This window comes from Pantherophis guttatus, chromosome 6, assembly GCF_059756535.1.
Source record: "Pantherophis guttatus breed Tessera chromosome 6, ASM5975653v1, whole genome shotgun sequence".
NCBI classification, from domain to species: domain Eukaryota; kingdom Metazoa; phylum Chordata; class Lepidosauria; order Squamata; family Colubridae; genus Pantherophis; species Pantherophis guttatus.
In genome coordinates this window covers 99,054,412-99,081,927 of record NC_142068.1, presented here as the reverse complement: position 1 = coordinate 99,081,927, position 27,516 = coordinate 99,054,412, and the positions used below count along the sequence as shown (strand labels likewise).

General features: G+C 39.1%; 1 protein-coding gene across 3 annotated transcripts in view; it reads left to right on the top strand.

Annotated features, from left to right (window-relative positions):
* PIK3AP1 (phosphoinositide-3-kinase adaptor protein 1) overlaps positions 1-27,516 on the top strand; it is a 168,834-nt gene that overhangs the window by 81,001 nt on the left and 60,317 nt on the right. For all 3 annotated transcript variants that reach the window (XM_034435248.3, XM_034435249.3, XM_034435250.3), the window contains exons 5-8: positions 8,495-8,637; positions 11,896-12,025; positions 19,637-19,833; positions 21,347-21,536. In XM_034435248.3, the coding sequence (XP_034291139.2) occupies positions 8,495-8,637; positions 11,896-12,025; positions 19,637-19,833; positions 21,347-21,536 (660 nt within the window). The remainder of the gene's footprint in view (positions 1-8,494; positions 8,638-11,895; positions 12,026-19,636; positions 19,834-21,346; positions 21,537-27,516) is intronic.

Here is a 27,516-nt window from a genome sequence, read left to right as displayed (position 1 = left end):
ATATCATCTTTGGCATATAATTTAGTATAGTATTCTACAAAGACTTCTTTAATCAATTTTTGTTGAGAAATTTCTTTCCCTCCAATATCAATACTCTCAATAGTCCGTATACTCTGCTTCTTCCTTAAGGTGTAGGCCAACCATCTTCCCGGTTTATTAGCATTACAAAACGTATTATGCTTCGCATATTGTAAATTTGTTGCAGCTTGCTCCGCCAAGAGCATTTGAAATTGATCTTTCAAAAGTTTTATAGCACCAGATATTCTTTCATCTGTTGGGTTTTTAATGAGTAGCTGTTCCTTATTCTTTATTTCTACTTCCAATTCGAGTCTTTTCTTTTGTCGATTCTGTTTATGTTTAGAGTTCATATAAATGAGTACCCCTCTCATATACGCTTTACTCGCATCCCATACAATTTCAATTGGGGTACCTTTATTCAAGTTCATCTCAAAAAATTCTTTCATCTGTTTTTTAAGTTCTGTTATATTTTTTTCATATCTAAACAAATTTTCATTTAATCTCCATGACCTTCTCTCAGTTTTTCCCATCTCAATTTCTATCCATACAGAACTATGATCAGTTAAAGTTCTTGGAAATATCTTTGTTCTTTTTGTTTTAACAAGTAAATCATCTGATAACAAGATAAAGTCAATCCTGGAAAAAGATCTATGTCTGTCAGAGAAAAAAGTATAGTCCAATTCTTTTGGGTTGTAAATTCTCCATATATCTTTTAATTCCAAATCTTCTTTCATATCAAAAAAAGTCTGTGGTAGTCTGATCCTTACTTTCGCCAAACTCTTTTTATCTAGTTTAGAATCAATTACTCCATTCCAATCTCCCATTATTAAAATAGATCTATAATCCCATTGCAATATTTTATTATGTAAAGTCTTATAAAAATGATCCTGTTGTTGGTTCGGAGCATAAATTCCAATCAGAAGAATTTGGCCATTTGCTGTATACAATTCAATTGCAATAAACCTACCACCTTCATCTGCTTCTATAATTTTAGCAGACAATCTTTTATTTACATAAATAACCACACCATTCTTTTTTTCCGAGTTTGAAGCTATAAAATGTGTTCCTAATTTGGAGTTTATCAGATATTTGTGATCTTGAGTTCGAATATGAGTTTCTTGTAGACAAATTATGTCATTATTAAATTGTCTCAGATATGTAAATAACTTGTTCCTTTTTTGTGGTGAGTTTAATCCGTTAACATTCCAAGATAAAAGCCTAATTGTCATCTTGACCTTTCTGAAGCGATGAGCTGCCTTGCCTCGCTTCTTCTGAGGTCTTCGGCTTTGCTCCCCCCATAGCTTCACTTTGTGTGGTGCTTTTGGCTCCCCCTTTATGTTGACTTACTTGTTGTTGTTTTTCTTTTATTTGCTTGGAGACTGCGCGAGTTATACGTTGGTCCTTAACTTCAGGTATCCGAGCTGGATCCAAAGCAGCATCTCTTGTTGACAAAATTGGTGAAGATTCTAGCAGGGATTCCTCCATAAGGCCTCCTCCTCCTACAGTTCCCTGCATTTCCACTAATTCCGTCTGCTTGGACTGTTGTTCCCTCTCATGCTGAAATTGCTTTTCCTTATCACTTTTTATCTCCAGCATTGTAGATGTACGTGGGGATGATGATCTTTCTTTAAGAATATTATAGTAAAAATATTCCGCCTTCTGAAAAGTATTCAATCGGTGTCCTTCTCCATTATACTTCAAAATTATACCAGTTGGGGCATCCCACCGGAATGGTATTTCTTGCTTTTGCAATTCATTCACTAGAAACCTATATTCTTTTCGATCTTTTAACATCTTAGGTGGTAATTCCTTATAAACTCCAATTTGAGCTCCCTCCACTTGCACAGAGGAAAGAAAGGATCTTTGCAAAATATCATTTCTTATTCTTCTGTCTGTAAAATATATCACCACATCTCTGGGTAATTTTCTTTGTCTAGCCACCCATGAATTTACTCTATAAATTTTATCTATTTTATAGACCACGTCTGCTGGATCAATTTTTAACAATACAGCCAAGGCATCTGAACAAATCTGTCTCAAATCTTGCCTATCATTTTCTTTTATTCCTCGAAGCCTAATAGCAAATTCCATGGATCGAAACTGTAACATTGTAATCTCATTTTCAACTCTCTGCACTTTATTGTCCACATCAACAATTTTAGAATCAGTATCCTTCATTTTAACATTAACTTCTGATTTAAATTCTTCCAGTTTGGAATCCACTTTGCTAATGGTTTCTGCCAGATCAGAAACCACATTTGTCAATTTGTCAGACACCTTGTCATAATTCTCTTTCATTGCCTCTTTAAATTCATTAATTTCTTTCTTCATTTCCTGTTGTGATTTTTGAAATTTATCATCCAGAGCCTGGGTAATAAAGTCCTTCAAATTTTGAACATCAAAGTCCTTTCCCTCACCCTGCTGGCTGGGAGGGGGCTGCTGTTCCGGTTTATGAGTGGGAGATCCCTCCCCTGCAGCCTTTCCTTCCTGTTTCTTTGAAGCCATTCTGCCACGTAAATTAACTTTTCTAAAAAAAGGAAGTCTTTTTTCCTTTGCACCTCCACAAAGTCCTTTGAAAAAGTCCCCCAGATTTAACCAAATTAGAAATTAAGTAAGCTGAAGCAAGCTCAGGTTTATGTTAAAAGGAATTTTTTCTTCCACTCTTCTCTGTTCACTTGCTACAAGCAGTGCTACAATGTAGCTTGTTCAAATAGCTTTGCAAGATCACTCTCCCTTTCAGCTCGTTAACGCTGGAACGGCGCCATTTTTTTTTCAAGCCGTTCCGCTCACTCTAGCCTTTTCCCAAATCAAAAGTTCAAAAACAAAGAGTTACTTGCAGTTTCTTGGTTTGGGGGTTGAGGTTGTTTTGTAATAAAATTATTTTTCATCAATTTAAATGTTTGCTGCAGCCGGCTTGCTCTGACAAGCAGAGTCGTCCCACGCCGTCCGGAGTCTCCGCAAGTTGAAAGGGAGCCGCGCCCGTTTCCTCCCCAGTAGCAAACTTCTGGGGGTTCACAGGGGCTCGACCTGCCTCTTGCTTCACTCTTCTCCTCAAATCCTCGGGATTTAGGAGTTTTCAAGCCGCTCCCCTCACTCGGAGCGGCTCTACAGGCGGCTGGGCTGGCGGTCCTTCAGAAGCGACCGTCTTCGCCGGTGGCAGACAAACCCGGAAGTCGCTCTCGGTTAACATTAATGAGCTGAACTCACCTATAAAAAGGAAGAAAATATTTTCTAAACTACACAAATTAAAATTGGACATAATAGCACTTCAAGAAGTGCACATTAAGAAACACCATAAGAAATTATTGGAACACCCCAAATTGGGAAAACTATTCTATTCACTATCCCAGCAAAAAAAAAAAAAAAGAAGGGTGTTACTATACGTTAAAGACAAATGCCAAACTAATTTTTAATGATGAAGAAGGGAGAAACTTGATGTTGGAGGTAGCTTTGAATCAAAAACGGACTCTCCTGGTTGTTACATATGCACCATATATAGGACAAGAGGAATTCTATAAGAAATTTCATAAAAAAATACTAGAAGTATTTTTTTATATTTGTATCACGGGAGACATTAACACAATAGTTGATAAAAAACTGGATTACAAAAGTAGTAAAACAAATAAGAAAACAAGAAGGACCCTACCTAGAACTCTTACCAAAATGATAGAAGAACTATCAATTCATGACATTTGGAGAGAAATAAATCCTGAGAAAAAACATATACATTTTATTCCAATGTGCATCAATCTTGGTCTAGAATAGACATGATTTGGATGAATTCGGAATTAAGTGGGAATGTGCAAGAGATTGAAATTGAACCAAATTTTTGGGCACACTACAATCCAATAAAAATTAGTTAGAAAGGACAAAAGAGGAAAATAAGATGGACTTTAAATCAATCAATAACAAAAGACAAAGAATGCATACAGATGATGGAAAGAGAAATGGGATTCTTCTTTAAAGAGAATAGAAAGGAATAGACTTCCTTACAGAACATGTGGAATACCGCAAAAGCAGTTATTAGAGGACTAGCTATAACATATACAGCACAGAAAAATAAGAAAAAGAAACAGTACTAAAAGGCGCTGGAAGAAGAATATAAAGCACTTGAATTAGAGTCACAAAAGGAACCACACAAGATAGGCTTAAGAAACCAAATGGAGCTGATTAAACACAAATTAAATATTATAGGAAAAGATGAACTGGCAGAACAAATAAAAAGAACAAAGCAAAACTTTTTTGAAAATGCCAATAAACCAGGAAGGTGGCTAGCCTACAGACTGAAAAAAGAAAAAGAGAAGAATTGGATAATAAAATTACAGGATGAGAAAGGTACATAATACATAACTTTTATAAGATGTTATATGATAATGACAAAATACCAGAGGAAAGAATAATACAGTATTTGGACAATGCTAACTTACCCAAAATTCCAGAAACGGTGAAGAATATGCTGGATGAAAGAATATCAATGGCAGAACTAACAGAAGCAAGTAAAAAGCAAAAAAACAAGGACCGGATAGTCTACCAGTAGAAATCTATAAAGAATTACAAGAAAGCCGGTCAATTTTAGAGGTATATAATGAAGTGCTATTGGAAGCCAAAATCCCAGATACATGGAAAGTGGCCTACATCACCCTGATTCCAAAAGAAGATTCACATATAACACAAATAAAAAATTATAGACCAATTTTGTTATTAAACACAGACTACAAAATTTCCACATCAATAATTGCTGAAAGATTAAAAAGATTCCTAATTGACTTTATTCATCCAGACCAAAATGGGTTTTTACCCAAGAGACAAATAAGAAACAATGTGAGAATAATTCTGGACACACTAGAATATTATGAAACTCATAATGAAAAACAATTAGCGTTAATATTTTTGGATGCACAAAAAGCATTTTATAACATAAATTGGCAATTTATGTTGCAGCAACTAAAATATGTGGATTTTGGTGGGAAATTTTTGAATATGATAAAGGCAATTTATACTCAACAGAAAGCTAAAGTATTGGTAAATGGAGATATGACAGAAAGTTATAGTATAAAAAAAGGAACAAGACAAGATGTCCATTCTCTCCATTATTATTTATTTTAACACTAGAAGTTTTAACCAGGAATATCAGATTAGATTTAGAGATAAAAGGAATGGAAATTAAAAACAAAAAAGTATAAATTACAAGCGTTTGCTGATGATTTAGATAGAAGAACCTTTAGAAACTGGCCCCAAACTAATAAAGAAATTTGAGGAATATGGAGAGGTGGCAGGGATGAAAATAAACAAAGATAAAACTAAAGTATTAGTCAATAATCTTACAGACAAACAAAAAAAGGAATTGTCAGAGAAAATTGGTTTACAGATAACAAAAAAGGTTAAATATCTTAGTATCCATCTAACAGCAAGGTGTGTGACGATTAAAGATGATAATTATTTAAAATTGATTCACCGAATTAAATTGGACCTGGATAATTTACAGTTATCTATGATAGGGAGAATAGCAGTCAAAATGAACATGCTACCAAAATTACTTTTTTATTTCAAACAGTATCAATAAAATTAGAAAAGAATTTTTTTGATGAACTAAATAAAATGACTGAAATATATTTGGCAAGGTAAAAAACTGAGAATAAAATTGAAAATGTTACAGGAATCTAAAATTAATGTTGGCTTTGGGCTCCCAGACTGAGAACTATACCACCAGGCAGCAGCTCTTACATGGTTAAAAGAATGGGTAAACTTGAAACACAGAAGGCTATTATTATTAGAAGGACATGATCTGCAATTAGTTTGGCACGCCTTTCTTTGGTAGCACGGTGCATAAATACTTTCAGAGGCATGATGTGAGGAATGCGTTGTTTAGCATATGGGAAAAAATTAAATCACAACATTATAGGAAAATACCAGTCTGGCTGTCCACAATGGAGGCATTAATATATCCAAACCTCATTAATCTAGGAAAAAATGTACTCTATAAAGATATTTTAAATGAGAGGAGTGAACTTAAATCTAGGCAACAACTACAGCACCAAGGGGTAGATCTAGCTTGGTGGCCGTACTTCCAGATTCAGTCAAGATATGAGAAAGATGTTAGAACATGGGGTATAAATAAAGAACCAACAACATTTTACAAAATTTTACAAAATTGACAAAATTTTAATGGTGACGGATGAAAAACTGATTAAAAATATATATAATTATTTACTGAACTACAAAATGGAGGAAGAAATAGTTAAAGAAACAATTATTGCTTGGGCAAAAACTTTGGTTATAATATAGAATTAGAGAAATGACAAAAACTTTGGGGCAGAAATTACAAATTGACCATGGCCTCGGCATACAAAGAAAATCTCTATAAGATGTTTTACAGGTGGCACTTATCATCTGCAAGACTGGTGAAAATGTTCAGCAATCCATCTGCCAAATGCTGGAAATGCAACCAGACCCCAGGCACCTATTACACACGTGGTGGACATGTGGTAAAGCAAAAAAATATTGGGAGAACATACATAACTGGCTGGAAACGATAACTGAACAAAATATTGAGTTTAAACCAGAAACATGCCTTTTAGGCAGAGGTGAAATCCAGCAGGTTCTGACAGGTTCTGGAGAACCAGTAGCGGAAATTTTGAGCAGTTCGGAGAACCGGTAGTGGAAATTATGAGTAGTTCGGAGAACCGGCAAATACTGCCTTTGGCCGGCCCTAGAGTGGGGTGGGAATGGAGATTTTGCAATATCCTTCCCCCAGGAGTGGGGAGGGAATGGGGATTTTGCAATATCCTTCCCCTGCCATGCCCACCAAGCCATGCCCACCAAGCCACGCCCACAGAACCGGTAGCAAAAAAAATTGGATTTCACCACTGTTTTTAGGTATATTATCAGAGGATTATGATAAAGTGACCACATATTTAGTGTTACACATACTGATGTCAGCAAGGATTGCATATGCTAAATACTGGAAAAATATGAACATCCCACCGGATAAGCTTGTAATTAGAAAAATTTGGGACTGTGCTGAAATGGACAGACTAACTTTAAAAATTAAAGATAAAGAAGATTCAGAATACTATCGGGCATGGAATAAATTTTATGAATGGATAGAGAAAAGAGGTAGAAATTAGAGAAAGTAAGATTATGAATGTTAATATTATAAGTATTGAATGTAAAGAAGTATATAACTATAAACATAGTAATTGATAATAATGTAAATAAGCTAATGCAAGAAGAAAGCTAATTTAAACTTTTTGGTTATATTATTATTACTACTATTATATTATTACTATTGCTATTAGTTTGTGAGCTAAGATTTACTACCAACTCTCATTGGTTATGTTCTATTTGTAAATGATACTCTGACAATGCACTGTTTTTCAAAAATGTTTATGAATGAAAATTTACAAAAATAAAACAAACAAACAAAACATGCAGATTCAGGAAAAAATTTTTTACAAACATTTGATTGAAAATCAGGATGTCATCCATGGGACTATTGGTTGGTTGGAGCATTTTAAAAACAGGTATGGTTTAAAAAAATGTGAAACTGTCAGGTGAAGCTGGTTCAGCAAATAATGGAAGTTGCTGAAGTGTTTGTAAAACTTCTGAAAAACACTAGAAGCAAAGGGTACCTATTTGAGCAGGTTTTTAATGTGGATGAAACTGGATTGTTTTATAAAGAAAGAGAGATTACTCTTTTAAATAAAATATACCGAATCCCATTTTTTTCAGAGGACCAATACTTCAATAACTCTGGTTTCCATTTCTGTGGGGTTTTTCAAGAACAAACCCCACAGATAACAAGGATTGAGTGTATTTGAATAAAATGAAAAAGACAGTCTCCTTCAAGGCAACTTCATGGATTCATCTCTGTAGTTTTCTTGGAAACAGTAAGGAAGCATTTTATCGTTGCTTCCTGAAATGCTGCTTAATTTTCTCTTCTAGCCTTTGGCCCCAAATTAACTTGGTGATTTTCCATCTATTAATCAGCGAAAACTATCCAGGTACTGCTATTTTCTGAGGCTTTTTAATTTGGATGGAACTTAAACTGATCTTGAAACAGCAGTTAAAATGATAGATTTTATCACTTTAAAAATTAACATAAAATTATAAAAATAGAATTAAAAATATGGACTCTTGTTTGATTCTAATTAGCAACATTTTCTACATGAGCTCTTTTCTGACATTAGCTTTTCAATTCTGTAAAGAACAAAGACTCTCTTGATTCAAAAATGGAAGTTCTTTGCTCATTTTTTTCCTCAGCATGTGGGGTTTTCCCCCCCAACATATAGCCCTGTTTTCCCACCCAAGGTATCGTCATGTTTAATTGAACTCTGGGCATTTTGCTTAATTTAGAGTTAAAGAAGTATCCAGTTTACATGTGTATATGCTGATCCTTTTTTCCACTGCTTCTTTTAACACAATGTATGAGTTTCCTTTTATGTACTGATTATTGCTGATCTTGTCTCCCCTTCAGACTTATCACCTGGAACTGTATGTTTGAAACTGTTTTCTGGAGATTTAATGATAGCTGAATCAAACATCAATTACTATACTGACATGGAAGAAATAAGTAACTTGTTGTCTACTGCAGCAAATCCAGTGGAATTCATGTGTCAGGTGAAATATTAAATTAATATCTAATGGGGCAAAGTAAATAACCTCTCTGCTTTAGGGAGGGGGAAGAGGAGAGAGCTTGATATATCATTTAGATAGTAGTAAGATAGGACCAACTGTAAACCTGAGGTATGAGTAAGTAGCAAGAGCATCTTGTGAGAAATAAATAAATGGAGGATTCAGAAAACTTGTTCCTTGCTAAAATGTATAGTGTGTTTATTAGAAAAAAATATTTTTGAACTTTATGGTCTTGTTTAATTGTGATAATCTGAAGATCTCAAGGAGACTATTAAAGATAGGCAGTCTCACCTGGCTCTACACCACAAAGGGCTATATAGGTAACAAGCAGCATATTGAATTGTGTCTGGAAGCTCACTGTTAACCAGTGCAGTTCATACAGTAGTGGTGTCACGGGCTGAGACCTACCTGACACTACCTGCACTACTGCATTCTGTACCTGCAATGGCTTCCAACTGGTCTGGTCCAAGAGTACATTACAATAGTCCAACCATGAGGTGACCAGTAGTGCATGAGTGACAGTTCTTGCTTACATCTACAGCATTTTTCCTTTTTAGAAAGAAAAGCTGTTTAAATTGCATGAGTTTCTTTCCAACTTTAATGGGTTGGTGTGTACACAAGTGGGCATCCGTGGCTGTGGCATGATTTTGGGATCAGAACCAGACCTCTGAGCTGCTTCATTTGGGGGGAATGCAATGATCCATAACTGATATCATCCACTTTTTCAGAACATGATAGCTTCTCAAGTTTGTATGCTTGCTTTTCGGATAGAGAAGCGGTATCCAGCATGCTCTGGGCATGCATTATTCTTCTCAATATTCAATATCCCTGATTTAAGTTTCTTAAATTCAAACAAAGAATAAAGGAAGGAGACTTCAGCCATGAACATTTTTAATTTCATGTAGCTTGAGTTGTAAAATATATAAGAACCTCCTCAACATAGCTGCATTTCTGCATTTCTGCATTTCTGCAGTAATATTGTTAGAAGCTTCTAATAATATTGTTAGAAGCTTCTAATAAGCTTCTAGTAATATTGTTAGAAGCTTCTAATAAGCTTCTAGTAATATTGTTAGAAGCTTCTAATATTGTTAGGAGCTGTATATCAAAATATACAGTCCTCGATTTACAACCATAATTGAGCCCAAAATTTCTGTTGTTTAGTGAAACATTTGTTAACCGAGTTTTACCCCATTTTACCACCTTTCTTGCTACAGTTGTTAAGTGAATCACTGCAATTGATAAGTTAGTAACCCAGTTGTTAGATGAATCTGGCTTCCCCATTAAATTTGCTTGTCAAAAGGCTGCAAAAGCTGATCATATGATTTTGGGACACAGCAATGATCATAAGTATGAATCAGTTGCCAAGCTTCTGAATTTTGATCACATTATCATGGGAATGCTACAAAGATTGTAACTGTGAAAAATGGTTATGTCACTTTTTTCAGTGCCATTGTAATTTTGATTGGTCACTAAATGAACTCTTGTAAGTCAAGGACTACCTGTATTACTATACTTACTTTTTCCATATTTATTACCTGATGATTTCTAAATGTTTGGTAGTAAACATTGTATATGTATGTAGCATAAGAAGATTCATTTTCGTATCAGCCATCAGTTGACTGCTACTGTCTAAATATAGAACACTGCTTTCAGTATTACTACAAACTTATTTTATTTATCAAATTTAGGTACTACCCATATCAGCCACTCATCTTCACTTTCTTTGAAGTTCGCTAGCTACTGCCATAACCAGGGGGAAGGGGGCATGGGGTGGGGGGGAAGGCATGCTGGAGGTTGAAAGAATGCTATTGGAGTATGGACACTAATAGGAACCAGAGGTGCCAAACTGAGCCATCTGCCAACCTTCATAGATGCCAGTCCTGGAAAAGGAATTTACACTGGTGCCTGAGGCACCGATTTCCCAAAACATTGGAATGAGACCTAATTGGACTGTTCTCCCAGGGGGAGGGTTTTGGACATTGGGGATTGCTTTCAAAATACAATTTTCACATGGTTTTTCCTCAGAGCTTGCCTTATCAATGCTGCACTCAGTATTTCTAGTAAAAGTACTGTTTCTCTAAAACTTATGGACTCAAGGGTTGTTCTTTCCTAGGAAGTAGCCAGAGCCAGTCTAACTACCTAAGTGACTCTGGGCTGCTATATAAAACCATATAAAAACATACAATTAAAATAGAATCAAAACAGGATGAGAAACAAGTATAAACAAAGATAAAATTGGAGGGAGTACCCTCAAGGCACCAACTTCCCCCCCCAAGTGGCATACCACTCTTCAATCCCCAAGCAAGTTGGCAGAGACAGGTTTTCACACTCTCTGGAAGGCAAGAGTCTGGATGCCAACTTCACCTCTGGATGGAGGATGTTTCATAGGTCACTGCAAAGAAGGCTCTTTCTAGATCCTGTCAGTTGAAATTCTTCAATTGATATGGTCTGTAGTATACCCATTTTGCCCGACAGAATGGGATGGGTCAATGTAATTGGAACAAGATGCTTCCTCGGGTAATCCAGTTGCATGCCATGAAGGGCTTTAAAGGTGATAACCAGCACATTGAATTAGATCCAGGAGCAAACAAGCACTCAATGCAGTTCATGCAATAAAGGTTTTACAGGCTCAGTCCTTGGGGCATCCAAAATTGCCTGCATAGCCACATTCTGTGCCAACTCCAGTTTATGGATCCTCTTCAAGGGTAGCCCTATGTAGAGCACATTCTCCTGAGTCCCTAGGGAGATGATCAGGGCATGAATGATTGAGAGAAGGGCCTCCGAAATAGGAAGGGGTGCAACTGGTGCACAACTCAAAGGCCTTCCTAGCCATGACTGCTGTCTGCTCCTTGAGCAGGAGTTGTGAGTCCAGGACATCCCCTGGATTATGTATGGATCTATCTGGGGCAGGGCAACCCCATCCAAGACCAAAAATGATAACCCCCCCCCAAATACACAGGACCGACCCACTCAGAGTCACACAACTTACCAGGGTTCAATTGAAGCCTGTTCTCCATCCAGCCTTCCACAGCCTCCAAGCATCATGAAGAACACCGACAGCATCATTTAATTTACCCAGGTGAATTAAGATGAGTACAGCAGGATGATAGATGATCATCATTTTGTTTTAAGATTATTAAATGCTAATAATTTCTTAAGTTTTTAAAGTCACAGTCAAATTCTTAATACATTGAATCAGTACTGGGTATACATAATTTGTGGTTGTTCTCTTCTTACATCCAGGCATTTAAGATTGTACCCTATAACACAGAAGCTCTGGACAAAATCCTCACAGAATCATTGAAAAAAAACCTTCCTGCCAGTGGTTTGCACCTCTTAGGAATCAACCAATTGGAAGAAGAAAATATTACTAGTGAGTACGATGGTGATTTGGGTAAAAAAGCCTATATGAATGATTCTATACTAAATTCAAGTGCTACTACATTATGCAAAAGCATATGTTATATGAAAGAATTGGGCATGTGTGACTGTCTTGCCCAATCCTAGCAACTAGAGCAGTGATGGCTAACCTTTTTGCCATCGTGTGCCAAAAGCATGGGGAGCGTGGGGGGGGTTGCGCACGTGTGTGCCCACACCCATAATTGAATGCTGCGCCCTGCCCCGCCCCCCCACATGCATGTGCAACCCCCTGCCGACCCCCATTTTTGACATGCGATGGCACGGTGGGCCTGGTTGGCCTGTTTTTCACCCTCCCCAGGCTCCAGAGGCTTTCTAGAAGCCTGGGGAGGGCGAAAACAGCCTTCCCCACTCCTGCGGAAGCCCTCTGGAGGCCGGAAATAGCCCATTTCCCAGCTTCCGGTAGGCCCAGAAGGCCCGAAAATCAGATGACCGGTGCGCGCATGAGCGCTGGAGCTGAGCTAGGGCAAGACTTGCGTGCCCACAGATATGGCTCCGGGTGCCACCTGTGGCACACGTGCCATAGGTTCGCCATCTAGAGGAACTAGAGGAACTAGCACAGCTGTATGCCAATTCCTAAAACAAATATTTTAAGAGACTAAACAGAGATGTGTGTCAACTCTCAAAACAACTCTAGCTGCAGCCATATTTTTCTTGCTTTGTTTCTTAGTTGCCATACTTATGTGGGGGGGGGGACTTATGGAATGTAGAATGTTTTTCTCCAATGTGCCAGACATAACAACGATAAGGCTCCTGAGAACCAAGGCTAAATCAGCAACGGCAGGGGGGAGTGCTGAGAAGTTCACCTGCTTGGTTGGCTAACCTGACATGTGACACGAGGGGGTGGACAGTGTCTATTCTTTAATTATACCAAAAATGTGGGAATTATTCAGTGTTGGTTTCACCTTTGACCATGCCGATATGATGTACCCAATAAACCGGATTTTTGAGGAAGCCAAGGCCTCAGAGTCTTGAATTGGTTAGGAGCATTACTCGGAACCATGACAATGTGGACAGAATACTGATCCTATTGTTGAAACGTTCTTTTAAGAAAAATCATAGCTCAGAAGAATATACATTGAAATAATGCCATTATTTCTTTATTGATATTTATTTATTTAATAATTCATGCTTTAATAGGCAAGTTTAATTATTGTAATAAAAGGCAGCAGTGGCAATGATCAGAAAGAAAGATTAGCATTTTTTATTTATAGATTTTTTATTCCACCTTTATTATTTCTATAAATAACTCAAGGTGGTGAACATATCTAATATTCTTTCTTTTTTTTTTTATAATGTTTTTTTTTATTTTTTAAACACGCAAACATACATACAATGCATCATCAGAATATTGGCCCGGTTTTAGATTTATACAGATTTTTGTTCACCTTTAACGCAATTTTAACACAACATTATATATAAATTTTCTCATATCATTTATTCTCTCTAATTCTAAGAAACCAATATTACCCTTCATCTTAACTTCTCATCCTAATATAGTTCATTTTTTCTTTTCCCTCCTTAAAATTTGAGCCCCTAAATTTAAATTCATATAACCTAATACCATCCCCCATTATTACCTTAAATTCTCTTATTCCAATCACCAATGATTCTTTTATCAACTATTCCAAATAATAGATTGCAACAATTAAGCATATTAAATAAAAAATCAATTAAATATCAATCTTATTCCAATACTTCTACATTTACCTTTACATTCATAAAACATAATACAATTCCCAATTATTTTCTTAAATTCTTTAGTTCCAATCTCAAATAATTTTTTCTTTGTCAACTGTTCCAACTAATAGGCTTCAACATTTTTATATCATTTTTATAAAGACTAGTTAAATATATCTAATTAATTCATAATCCAATATATAATTAAGGGTATCTCATTTATTACAATCCCCTTCATTAATTAAAAATATTCCAATTATTCATACACCCATATAGTTTTAAAATCATTAGAAATACAATTTCATCTTTTATTCATTTACCTCATATTCTCCTTCCATTTCTTTCTCCTTTTCTGTTTATATTTTACTCTTTTTTTTCTTACCCCTTCTTCTTTTTTGTATTTTAAAATCCTGATCTCTCTTTTCCCTAATCCCAATATAGTCATTTTATTTATTTATTATTATTATTTATTAATCAAATTTCTATACCGCCCTACTCCCGGAGGACTCAAGGCAGTGAACAGCCAAGATAAAATACAGATAATACAAATATTAAAAGTCCCTTAAAATTATTAAATATTTTGGCCGAAACACAGATTAAAACACCCAATTTATAAAATCAAACGAATTAAAAATTTAAAAGAGGAGAGTTAGGCCAGGCCAGCCTGCTGAAATAAAAAAGTTTTGAGAGCACGACGAAACGTGCGCAGATCCGGGATCCTCTGTATCTCTGGGGGCAGCTCGTTCCAGATGGTAGGTGCCCCCACAGAGAAGGCTCTCCCCCTGGGGGCCGCCAGTCGACACTGTTTGGCCGACGGCACCCTAAGAAGCCCCTCTCTATGGGAGCATACTGGTCGATGAGAGGCTATTGGTAGCAGAAGGCGGTCTCGTAGATATCCCGGTCCGATGCCATGGAGCGCTCTAAAGGTGGTAACCAAAACCTTGAAGCGCACCCAGAAGACCACCGGGAGCCAGTGCAGCTCATGCAGGAGAGGGGTCACATGGGAACGCCATGCCGCTCCCATAACCACCCGCGCAGCCACGTTCTGGACCAGCTGGAGCCTCCGGGTGCTCCTCAAGGGGAGCCCCATGTAGAGAGCATTGCAGTAGTCCAGGCGGGAAGTAACGAGAGCATGAGTGACCGTATTTAACGAGTCCCGATCCAGAAAGGGACGCAACTGGCGAATCAGGCGGACCTGATAAAAAGTCCCCCTGGCCACGGCCGTCACGTGCTCTTCCAAAGACAGCCATGAGTCCAGGAGGACACCCAAGTTGCGAACCCTCTCCGTGGGGGCCAATGACTCGCCCCCAATAGTCAGTGATGGCACCAACTGACTATATCGGGATGTCGGAAACCACAGCCACTCGGTCTTGGATGGGTTGAGCCTGAGTCTGTTTCTCCCCATCCAGATCCGCATGGCCTCCAGGCACCGGGACATCACTTCAAGGCACCGGGCATTGCTGGGGTGGTCCGGGATGGAGATGTACAGCTGAGTGTCGTCAGTGTACTGATGGTACTTCACCCCGAAACCATGGATGATCTCACCCAGCGGCTTCACATAAATGTTGAACAGAAGGGGCGAGAGGACCGACCCTTGTGGCACCCCACATACAAGGGGCCTCGGGGTCAACCTCTGCCCCCCTGTCAACACGGACTGCAACTGGTCAGAGAGAAAGGAGGAGAACCACCGTAGGATGGTGCCCCCCACCCCTAATTCCTCTAGCCGGTGCAGCATGATACCATGGTCGATGGTATCAAAAGCCGCTGAGAGGTCTAATAGGACTAGGACAGAGGAACAACCCCTGTCCCGAGACCTCCAGAGATCATCAACCAATGCGACCAATGCCATTTCCGTGCTGTACCCAGGCCTGAAGGCCGACTGGAACGGATCCAGATACGACGATTCATCTAGGTACTGAGGGAGTGTGCGTTAGCACACTCTCAACAACCTTCGCAACGAAGCGAAGGTTGGAGACTGGACAATAATTTGCCAACACTGCCGGGTCCAGGGAAGGCTTCTTGAGGAGAGGCCTCACCACCGCCTCTTTTAAGGTGGCGGGGAAGACACCCTCACTCAGAGAAGCATTTATAATCCCCTGGTGCCAGCCTCGTGTAACCTCGCGAGAGGCCAGCACCAGCCAGGAGGGACACGGGTCCAGTAAACATGTGGCTGCGCTCAGTCTGCCCAGTATCCTGTCCACGTCTTTGGGCGTCACAGAATCAAACTCTTCCCAGATAATACTCACAAGACCCTGCCTCCATCATCCCCCCTGAATCTACCCAGTCAGAGTCCAGGTGTTCCCGAATCTGAGCGATTTTGTCATACAGATACCCTCCAACAGGGCGGCTGGGCGATTATCTGATGACACAATAAGAGCGGCAAAATAGTTATACTTCGCCACTTTTATCGCCACCAGGTAGGTCTTAATATGAGACCTTGCCAGTGTTCGGTCAGATTCAGAATGGCTGGCCCTCCAACCGCTCTCCAGGCGTCTTTTCCAGCGCTTCATCTCCCTCAGCTCCTCAGTGAACCAAGGAGCCAGGTGAGATCGGCGCCGGGTCAGAGGCCGCAAAGGCACGACCCGATCCAAAGCTCCAGCGGCTGCCCTATCCCAAGCGGCCACCAGCTCCTCAGTCGAGCCGTGTGCCAGAGCCTCAGGAAATGGCCCAAGCTCCGTCTGGAACCTATCTGGATCCATCAGGCGCCTGGGGCGGTACCACCTCAATGGTTCCGCCTCCCTGTGGCGGGGTGCGGCGGTTCGAAGCTCAAAGCGAAGGAGAGAGTGATCCGACCATGACAAGGGCTCGATCACTATATCCCCTATCTCAAGATCACTCAACCACTGACCAGAGACAAAAACCAGGTCTAGCGTCTTTCCCCCCATGTGAGTAGGGCCATGAACTAACTGGATCAGGTCCATGGCCATCATGGAAGCCATGAACTTCCGAGCCACCTCAGACGCCTCACCGACGGATGGCAGGTTAAAATCACCCATGACCATAAGCCTGGGGGTGTCAACCGCCACCGTGGCTATAATGTTGAGCAGCTCGGGCAGGGCTGCCGTCACGTGGCAAGGAGCCAGGTACGTAACCAGCACACCCATCTGCACCCCATGACCCCACTTCACAAGGAGGGACTCACATCCAGCCGTCTGAGGAACAGTGGCCTCCCTGGGACCAAGACCTTCTCTAATGACAACCGCCACCCCCCCATCCCTCCCCTATGTCCTCGGCTGATGGAATGTGTGGAAACTGGGTGGGCACATCTCAATGAGGGGGACCCCCTCCTCCTGGCCCAACCAGGTCTCCGTAATACCCGCCAGGTCCGCTCCCCCCTCCTGAACAAGATCACAAATGAGGGGGGCTTTATTTACCACAGACCGGGCGTTGCACAGCATCAGCCGAAGGCCCAGGGCCTGAGGGTCTGTGCAACCTGGGGAACGAGAGGAGCATTGGAGGCTGGAGTGCGCCACCGCTTGGAGCCAGCGGGCGTGCGCTCCCACAACCTGATGTGGCCCCCTGCTCCCGCCATATCTGCCCCTCCCACCCACAGTACTGATGTAATATCCATCCACAACACAAGCTCTAACCCCCTCCTTGACCCTGGTTCCCGCACCTCTTTTGTTTTTTAAGATTATAAACTCTTCTCTTTTGTTGTATCTTTCCCATTATTTTCCATCCCTTTTCCCTTTTTCTTATTTTCTCACTGATAACCCCAGTGTAATCATTTTAAGTTTTTTATATTCTTTCTATTCCATCCTCTTTTCTTTTTTTTTCTTTCCCCTTTTTCCATTTTTTCCATTGTTAAACCCAATGTGATAATCATTTAATTTTCCATAATCAATCTCCTTGTCTTTGTCGTCTTCTTTATTTTCAGTCTCTTTTCCTTGCTTCTTGTTAGTTGTTTCTTTATCAGCTTGAATATATCCTAAATCAATTTTTTGGTCATCAAGTTCCAGTTTTCCATGCAACATTGTAATCATTTCTCTTATTTCCATTTTCAATGATAGGTACATCATTATCATCATTTCCTTCAGTTCCTGCGCCATTTTGTTCTTTTTAAAAAGTTCAGTGCTATAATGATTTTTTTCCCCTCCTGAAGATGGCTCTCTACAATCCTGTTCTGCCCCAGCTACGGACCCCAAAGAATGCAGCACACATAAAGTCTGTACAAACCTTAGTTTACTAAATTAAATCAGTCTTTTTCAAACAAAGGCTGTTAATTAACTTTCTTAGCAGCCTACAAGAATCCAAAGAATAAATTATCGTAATCTTACTATGGTTGGCAGAAAGCCCAGAAGCAATTTGCAGAGAACTAAGATCAAGACACGAAGGAGAGTGAACGAAGTTGTTCCCTGCAAATTGCCTCAGTCGTCGTCCTTCCTTAAATAGGCTAAGGGAGTGGCCAATTAGCCCCAAGCCTTACTCTCGAGGACACCTCTTCCTGAGGAGCCACTCCTGCCTTTTGGCAGCTCTGCGTGCCCGTGCATCGAGAAGAGGCTCCTCCTCTTCTTCCTCTTCACTTATGGGAGCTTCTGGAGGTTCTGAAGGCCCTGGCTGAATCCCGCCTCTGGCACCACATCTTCTCCAGCCTCCTCATTGTCCGACTCGAGTGCCAGCTGCACAGGCTGCTGCGTAGCACCACACCAGCCTCCTCGCTGTCGGAATCAGCTACTAACTGCACAGGCCGCTGACGGGCCACAACAAATCCACGTTTACAATAGGCAAGCTTAAAAGGCATCCATTTTGGTTGCAGTCTGTTTTAACAGTTTTTACTTACACCAAGTCAATTTAAAATTCAGTCCAGATTTATATAGTCCAAATTCCACATTACATTCCAATTAGGTTCCAATTTAGAGTCATTAACCAGTCCTTTCTATTAGAGGCTTTTCTTCATTTTTTTTTAACTCCCTTTAAAGTTTTCAAATTGAAAAACAGTCTTTTCGGGTTCTTGGTTTTTCTTTTTCTTTTTTTAAAGATTCTCCAAGTATTTTAAATCCAAAACAAACTAATTTCTAGTCGGGTTCTGTTACTTTGTAACTTTCACCTTACTCTTCTTCTTCCGTCCTTTCCCACGCCTATTAGCCGCTATTATGACGCCAGGACATTTGCAATTGTTTTAAAAATCCTTCCTTTTTTTCCCCTTTCTGCCGATGAGTTAAATATCACTCACCTGGCAGCAATATTCCATTCAGTTCTCCGCTCCTGCACATTGCTTAATCCGATTGCCCCAGTTTACTGCTGGTTGTAATGGCTGCCGCCCCCCACTGCAGAGTCAGAAAGAATTTCTTCTGACCTCCGAGGAACTTGCCTGTTTCTCTTGGTCTTCTCTCTTTCTTCTCTGTCCCTACAGGACAGATCTGGTCCGAAGAACCCTCTGCAGCGGTTCGTCAGCCTGGGATTTCACAGGGCTCATCAGAGCCTGCTAATCCCCGACTGTCTCACCACGATGCTTCTGGTCCGTGAAGATATCTAATATTCTTTCCTCCTCCAATTTTCCCCACAACAACCACCCATGTGAGGTAATTTGGTCTGAAAGAGAGTGACTGGCCCAAGTCACCCATGCCAATATATCAGTTGCCAACTTTGTACATCAGCACATGACTCATTTTATATTTAGGAACTGATATAATGTACAATACTCTTGTATGTATTCTAGAAAGTGCTTTATCAGATCTTGCAGAGTAGCCATGACCCCCGCCTCCCCAAAAATACCACATGGGACCTGAGTTGGCAGTCATATCCTTATAGGGATTCTACTGGACAAGCCAGTAGTCTACACATGATAAACAACAATTGAAATTAAATTTAGGCCATTTCCATTATTTAATTTGTCACTAGTGGCATAGCTCTATAAGAAATTGTATTTTCTTCCTTTTTCTTTCAGGTCAAAGAGACGAAGAGCTGCCAACTCTGCTGCACTTTGCTGCAAAATATGGTTTAAAAAATCTCACAGCCCTGTTGCTTACATGCCCAGGAGCTCTGCAGGCTTATAGTGTTGCCAACAAGTATGGTCACTATCCTAACAACATTGCTGAAAAGCATGGCTTCAAAGATCTCCGTCAATTCATTGATGAATATGTGGTAAAAATATTTTTTTCTCTCTGTTATAATGGGAAGAAAAGTACTGGGGCTAAAACTTAACAGTTCATGACTCACATAGAAACAATAGATTTGAAGGTTTCAGTGATATATGTATGTTTTATTCCACAATAATAAACATGTGAATGATATTGAGTTTTCCAGAAGGTGAAGGGGCTATTCATGTACTGAAATAATAATTTGAAAGACAGATCTTAAGGAGTCCTCACCATTAATCTAAATGGGACTTTTAGAATTAGATCTAGAGACATTTGATACTTCAGTTTTCACACAGGAAAAAATCTGTATGGGTTAAGTAGATTCCAAAGGAGCACAGAGGAACTTATATGTGCACAATCACTGTGGGGTATATATATCTACATTGCAGGTATCAACTAGTATCTTTTTGAAAAGGAGCAGAATTGGGAGACAGCTTTGTTGAACTTTCCTTGGATTCTTGTAACCGAAATATTCTGAAGATGTAATATGCAATATATAATAAACTTTCTTAATTAGAATATTACATTTAGAAAGAAAAAATCTAGGACAGCTATATAATATGGGAATACATGGCTTGTAAATACATTAGAGAAGGACTTTGAGGTGATCACTGATAACAAGCTGAACATGAATAATAAAATCAGAGAACTGAGCATTATATTTCCAAATAGATATTAAATTAGAGAAAGTTCAGAGGAAAGCAGGGAAGAAGATACAAGTACTTAAAGAGATGCCCTATGTCGATAGGTTGAAGGAACTAGAGATCTTCAATCTGGAAGAAATGAGACTGAATGGAGATATGGTATGTTCAGGTATATAAAGAGAAGTTACAGGGAAGATGGTCCAGAACTATTTTCCATGACTACAAAAACCAGAGCCAAACCTAATAGCTATAAGTTCCAGCTGCCAAGATTTTATTTGAATACAATTTCCTAATGATAAGATCTATTCAGAGCCACTTTGGTGTAGTGGTTAAGGCACCAGGCTAGAAACTAGGAGACAGTGAGTTCTAAACCCACTTTAGACCAAGGCTAGCTGGATGACCTTGGGCTAGTCACTCTCAGCCATAGAAAGAAGATAATGACAAATTACTTCCAAAATCTTGCCAAGAAAACTATAGGGACTTGGTCCAGGAAATTGCCAGGAGTCATAATTTTCTCTAAGGGACGAAAACCAAAACAACAACAACAACAACAACAACAACAACAAAACACTCAACTGCACAGCAGTGGAATAAATCTATTTATGAAAGTTGTAGGGTCTCCTCTACAACTGTCCTGGGCAGTCATCTCTCATGGAAGGTTTAACTGATTCCAACACTTCGCAATTGGCTAGATGATCTTTGTGTCTCTTCCTATTCTATGATTCTGTTGTTTTATACATGATACACTTGTAGACTGGGTTTCACTTTGCTACCTTTAAATTAGGTTCAGTAGGACCATATTTTGAACTGAAGGTATTAATCAAGCAGTCATTACTGTGCTAGAGAGACCATTTGCTTTTCTTTTTCTTGCAGGAGACAGCAGATATGCTGAAATCTCACATAAAAGAGGAGTTGATGCAGGGGGAGGAAGATGGCTCTATTTATGAGTCCATGGCTCATGTCTCTGCTGACCTTCTGATGAAATGTTCACTGAACCCCAGTTGTGATGAAGAACTCTATGAATCCATGGGTGGTTTGATCCCCAGCTCTACAGAGGACTTATGTACATATACAGTGCTCCTTATTTATTTATTTATTTTAAAATTTGATTTATATGCCGCCCTTCTCTGGAGACTCAGGACGGCTTACAATGCGTTAAGCAATAGCCTTCATCCTTTTGTATATTTATACAAAGTCAGTTTATTGCCCCCACAATCTGGGTTCTCATTTTACCTGCCTTAGAAAGGATGGAAGGCTGGTCAACCTTGAGCCTGGTGAAATTCGAATTTACAGTAATTGCAGACAGCTTGATGTTAATAACAGTGCTTTTAGTCTGCTGAGCCACCAGGCTCTGTTTATCTCATAATATAAGTGATGGTAGCTACTAACTAATGTTAAGCCAAAATTTCTTGTCACTTTAAATGTGGCTATTTTGCAGATGTGATGCAAAGTTAAAACATTTAATTTTGCATGGGAATGTAAGTAAAAAAAGCAAAAAAGCAGAAAGGGAACATACTTACCTGCAAGCAGCAATGTTCATGTAGTGGATGTTATATTTACAGATTTGGCAGACTGTATTCTTTATAGTATTGCACTTCAAGTTTGGATATGGAGGAACATAGAACATAGAATACAAATAGTTCTCAACTTGCAATCATAATTGAGCACAAAATTTCTGTTGTTGAGTGATACATTTGTTAAGTGAGCTTTGCCCCATTTTATAACCTTTCCTGCCACAATTGTTAAACAATCCTGCAGTTGATAAATTAGTATCACGGTTGTTAAGTGAATCTGGCTTCCCTGTTGAGTTTGCTTGTCACAAGGTTGCAAAAGGTGATCACATGACCCTGGGGCACTGCAACCATCATAAATATGTGCCAGTTGCCAAATGTCAACTGTCCCACTCAGTCATCTAGCAAAGAAAGACTCCTGACCATTTGTTTTGCCAAGACTATATTTGACTAAAGCTTAAATAGTTACAGAACTAGGATAAGCTGAATCTGAGGTTTTCCTGTGCAAACAACACAAAGGAAAGTTCCGTCTGCTACCCCTCCCGCCATTCCCCCCTCTCCTCCCCCATCCGTTATCTGCAAATGTCCAATCAGGTGCTTGTATATTGTTTAGGAAACAGGTGCTCAGCTCTCACTCTGCATATTATTAGTTGATCTTGGCTGGCTGTAGCTTCTTACAAGGCTCACCTGGACTTCCATTCTCCCCTTATTCCTTATATTCCAATCTTTCCCTCTCCCCCCGCCCCCCAAAATCAGATCATGAAGCTTGGATAGGGGAGATGCAGCCATGACACCAAGTGTTAGAAATTCTGTGTATAGCCCTACAGAACAAACAGTCCACATGTGCTTTTATGTTTAACTGTCACAAGGAAGCAGGAAACTTTTTATTCAAAGAAAAGGCATAGAGCTGTTGTGGCCCGCTGGCGGTCAGCAGAGCTGGCAGCAGAGTTGGACAGTGAGGAGGTTGGGGAGGAACTTGGGCCAGTCCTGGGGGCTGGGGAAAGCTTGGACGAGGGCTCTGCATTGCAGGCAGAGAGAGAGATAGACAGCAGCAAGGCAGTGGAACAGCTGGAGTCCATTCTGTGTGCACATGTGCAGAACTGCCAGAAGACAAGAACAATTAAGAAAGCAGGGTTGACTAGGGATTAAGGCCACACCTTAGAGATAATTGGCCCCTCCCATAGGAAATAAAAGAGGAGCAAACAGAGAGTCGGCTTTTGCAGGAAACAATTAGTTCATTCCGTGACTCTGAGAGATTCTGTTCCAAGTTTTGCCTTGTACTGCAGTTGGAAACAATTTACATGGCAACTTGCCAAACAAGATAAAGTGTGTTGAGAAATATTCCTTTGAAAAACTGTTTGGACAAACTTTGCTGACTGTGAGTGAAGGTAATTCACAGTTGTGTAAATAAAAGAGGTTTTGCCAGTAATTCCGGCCTCCTGCTTATTAAGGGGGCCTAGGTCAGAACAAGAACAGGTCTGTCAAACTGGTGGCCCGCAGGCCGTATATGGCTCATGGAGACCATGCCCACCCTGCCTCCACAAAGGCAAAAAACATCACAATCCATCCTGCGACATGATTGAGTTTGAAACAGAGTATACCATAGGTGCAACTACAAACTTATAACCCTGGCATCTACTGGGTGAAGAATATATATCTCTACTAAATACTGCTGTAGTTGTACAAAATACATGAACACTGTATTTCAACACCCCCACTCAACAAGTACTCCTGATGTTATTCCATGAGGTAGCGCTGAAAATGTCCATGTCTGCAGTTCATTAAGACATGTCATCTCTTCATTGCAGTTCTGATCCACTTTTGTTTCTCATGGGTTGGAAGTCTTTGCATCTCATCCCATGAATCTGGCTCTGGTTTTAATGATTCGCAGGCAACATAGGACAGACGCCTTTGTTGCTTTTGGTGATTTCCTGATTGAAGCCTCTTGTGGCATGTTTTCTTCTTCTACAGTATTTGGATAGTCTATGTTAATTTCTATTTTTATGTCACTTTGTTGCTTATCTTCATGTGACACAGATGTGAAATTTCCCTCAGTTTGAAGTATTTCTGTTAGTTCATGAAATTCTGAAGTTTCATCAAAATTACACCTCTACTGATGGTTACCTTGTTTGTGTCTTGGCGTAGAATTCTGTATCCCACAAGCATACCGTCCTTTGTGCAAGTATCCCATTTTGTACATTTTTCTTTTGGGATGTGCACATAGGCTTTGCTTCCAAAAATGTTTAGATGGCTCAAATTTGGGGCCTTTCCATTCACACAGTTCATATAGAGTTTTCACAGTTGATTTTCCTGGTAGTTAATTTTGCTGATAGTATGTGGTCATAATTGCCTCTGTGCTCTGATCTTTTTGATCTTTCTCTATCCACTCATCTGAAGGGTGTTCTGGCCTAACTGCATTTATGCATTTCCACGATCATACTCTTTTTTTTAAAAAAAAATTTAAAACACATAAACATACAAGTCTTTCCAGAACGAGCATTGATCCGGTCATAAGTAGGTACAATTACTAATCCCTCTTTTTTTAAAAAAAAAATTCTTCCCAAATCCCCGCTAATTACCAAAAAGAAAAAAAAAAGGAAAAAAAAGAATGGAAAAATTCTTCCTAACTTATATATTTTAACTCAAATCAATTACCTTCTATTATTTTTCCACAAATCTTAATTTCAAAATAGCACAACTTAATTTTCTCTAACATTATTGCCCTAAATTCTATCTTAAAAAAAAAAACAATTCTTAAAATCCATTACACTAATCTTAAAATCCTTAATTCAATATCATTTCAATTTCTTTCTCTTTTAACATGGATAGATACATTTTAAAGACATAAATCAACAAATGCGGCCATGCGGGTGGTTATGGGAGCGACGTGGTGCTCCCATGTGACTCCCCTCCTGTGCGAGCTGCACTGGCTCCCGGTGGTCTTCCGGGTGCGCTTCAAGGTTCTGGTTACCACCTTTAGAGCGCTCCATGGGATCGTTTTCCGGGCCAATTATTTAATTATATTTTAATGGTTTTTAACATTTATATTATATGTATTTTATTTGGCTGTTCACTGCCCTGAGTCCTTCGGGAGTAGGGCGGCATACAAATTCAATAAATAATAATAATAATAATAATAATAATAATAATAATAATAATAATAATAATAATAATAATTCCAGCATTGTCATCTTTATTTCTAAAAGTTTATCCCAGTATATAATCTTCCTCTTAATCATCCTCTTTTGGCTTTTAATCAGCATAGTCTTCTTAAGTTTTACTGTTATTCCCAGTATAATCATCATTTTTGCTGTCAATCCCAGCCTAATTGTTTTTATTGTTACTGTTATTCCCAGTATAATCTTCTTGTTTTGCTGTCAAACCCAGCATAATTTTCTTAATATTTTACTGTTATAACCAGTATAATTCTCTTAAGTTTTGCTGTCTATCATAATCACCTTAGTTGCTGCTTATCCCAGCATAATCACCCCTTTTTTTAATTTACCATCCATCAATACATTACTTGTTAATATTCACTCACATTGTCATTATCCTCTTTGTAACAATTTAACATTGAGGCTTAAAGGTTCTTACTTCAAACACTTCCTTATATAAATTAATAAATTTCTATTAATATATTCTATTCCTCTCATATTCTTACTTTTTTTCTTTATTTCATCTCATTACATATTATATTATATTCTTCTCATATTCATATTCATTTTTGTTAATCTGTAAAACCTCCTTTTTATTATTACTTTCCATTTATTATTGCTTTATTTTTAATCATATTGTTTCTCTCTTCTTTTTTCCAGCCGTGTGTATATCATTCCTCCTTTCCATTGTCTGTAACATATATTTCATTTCAGTTTCAATGTTCACAATTTAATTTTCCATAAATCAATTTAGTTCTTTATAATCTATTTCAAACACATCACATCAATTTTCTTCTTTTGTTCCTGCGCCATTTGACTTTTTTTGTTCCTACGCCAATTAATCCAATTGTAAAAGCTCCCTCATACTTTCTCTTTTTTCCAACAAAATCCAATCAACTGCAGACAATAAAGAAACAGCTCCATCTTCAAAATCCCACAGTTGCTATCTGAAGTATTCACGATGTTCCCAAACAAAAGGTCAGTTACAATGTTTCTTTTTAGATCAGAAGGTGTCCCTCTACAATCGAGAATTTCCTTTAGTCATGCAAGTATAATTCAATTTTAAAGTTATTCAATTTTGCACCAAGTCTCAATGTTTATTTTTCAGATTTAGTCTGTTCAGATATCAATTTTCTTTTCCTTGTTTTTAGTTTTAAAAAACAAACTTTATTAAATTTAAAAAGATAAAATTATATAAAACATTCACAACCTTAAAATACAATCAACGATACTAATCACAACCAACAAACAAGTATATATGGTATATAAAAGTACAAATGTACACAATGACTTATTTCCTTTTTTATCTTGATGATGGTGTATAATTATTATTTTTAATTTCTTACTAAATTTTAACTTTACCTTCTTTTCCATTGGTTTATCCACTCATACCAACTATCCCATACCTTAAAATACTGTGAGTCTTCCTTATCTTTCAATTTCAACATTAGTCTATCCATTTCTGCACATGTATAAATTTTTTGAATTATTTGCTGCTCCGTTGGCAATTGACCTGTTTTCAGATATCAATTTTCAATCGGGTCTATTTCTGTTCTTTTAGAAATTTCATCTTAAAATCTTCTATGCCCCTTAGCTCCGGAGCCGCTGATTTAAAGCTAAGGGTCTTACAAAATAGAAAGCCATTACTCCAAACGTTGTTTCAAACCTGGGTTGGATGGCATTTACCTGGCTTCAAAAGGCATCGCTCTTTTCTGCTTTCCTCCTGCACATCGCTTGCCCGGTTTGTCCCAGCTTCGTGGCAGCTGCCATGGCTGCCGCCCCCCACCGCTGACTCACAGAGAGCTCCCTCCGACCTCCGAGGAACTTGCCCATTCCTCTGGTTGTCTGAGGCACCTCTCTTCCATCCCCATCCCTGCAGGACGGTTCCGGGCCGAAGACCCATTGGCGGCAGTTCGGCAGCTGGGGTTTTTGTGGGGCTCATCAGAGCCCGCTATTTCCCCGACTGTCTCACCACGATCATACTCTTATTAGCATCCCAAAGGTGCTCTCTCAAGAGGCAACTGGACTTCCTGGTTTTTCTTTTAAGACTTTTCTTTGAAGATGTCTTCAAAGAAAAAGCAGAAGGTCCAGTTGTCTCTTTAAAAAGCATTTTTGGGACAACCATGACCTGGATGACTGAGAATTTCCATAGACACTCTTATTAGCAGCATCTTCATCTTGAATTTCCAAGACTGGTACTTCTGGTTTGTCAGATTTGTAAATGAAAGCTTTGTGGCAGCTGTGTTACTGGCCATTTTCTTTTATTCTGTTGCAGTCATCTTGCGCTTATTTGCTGTAATCAGCTATGATTTGGCCCAGAAACTGTTAGAAATCTGTACAGTATATAGCCCTGCAGAACAAACAATGCACAGTCCAC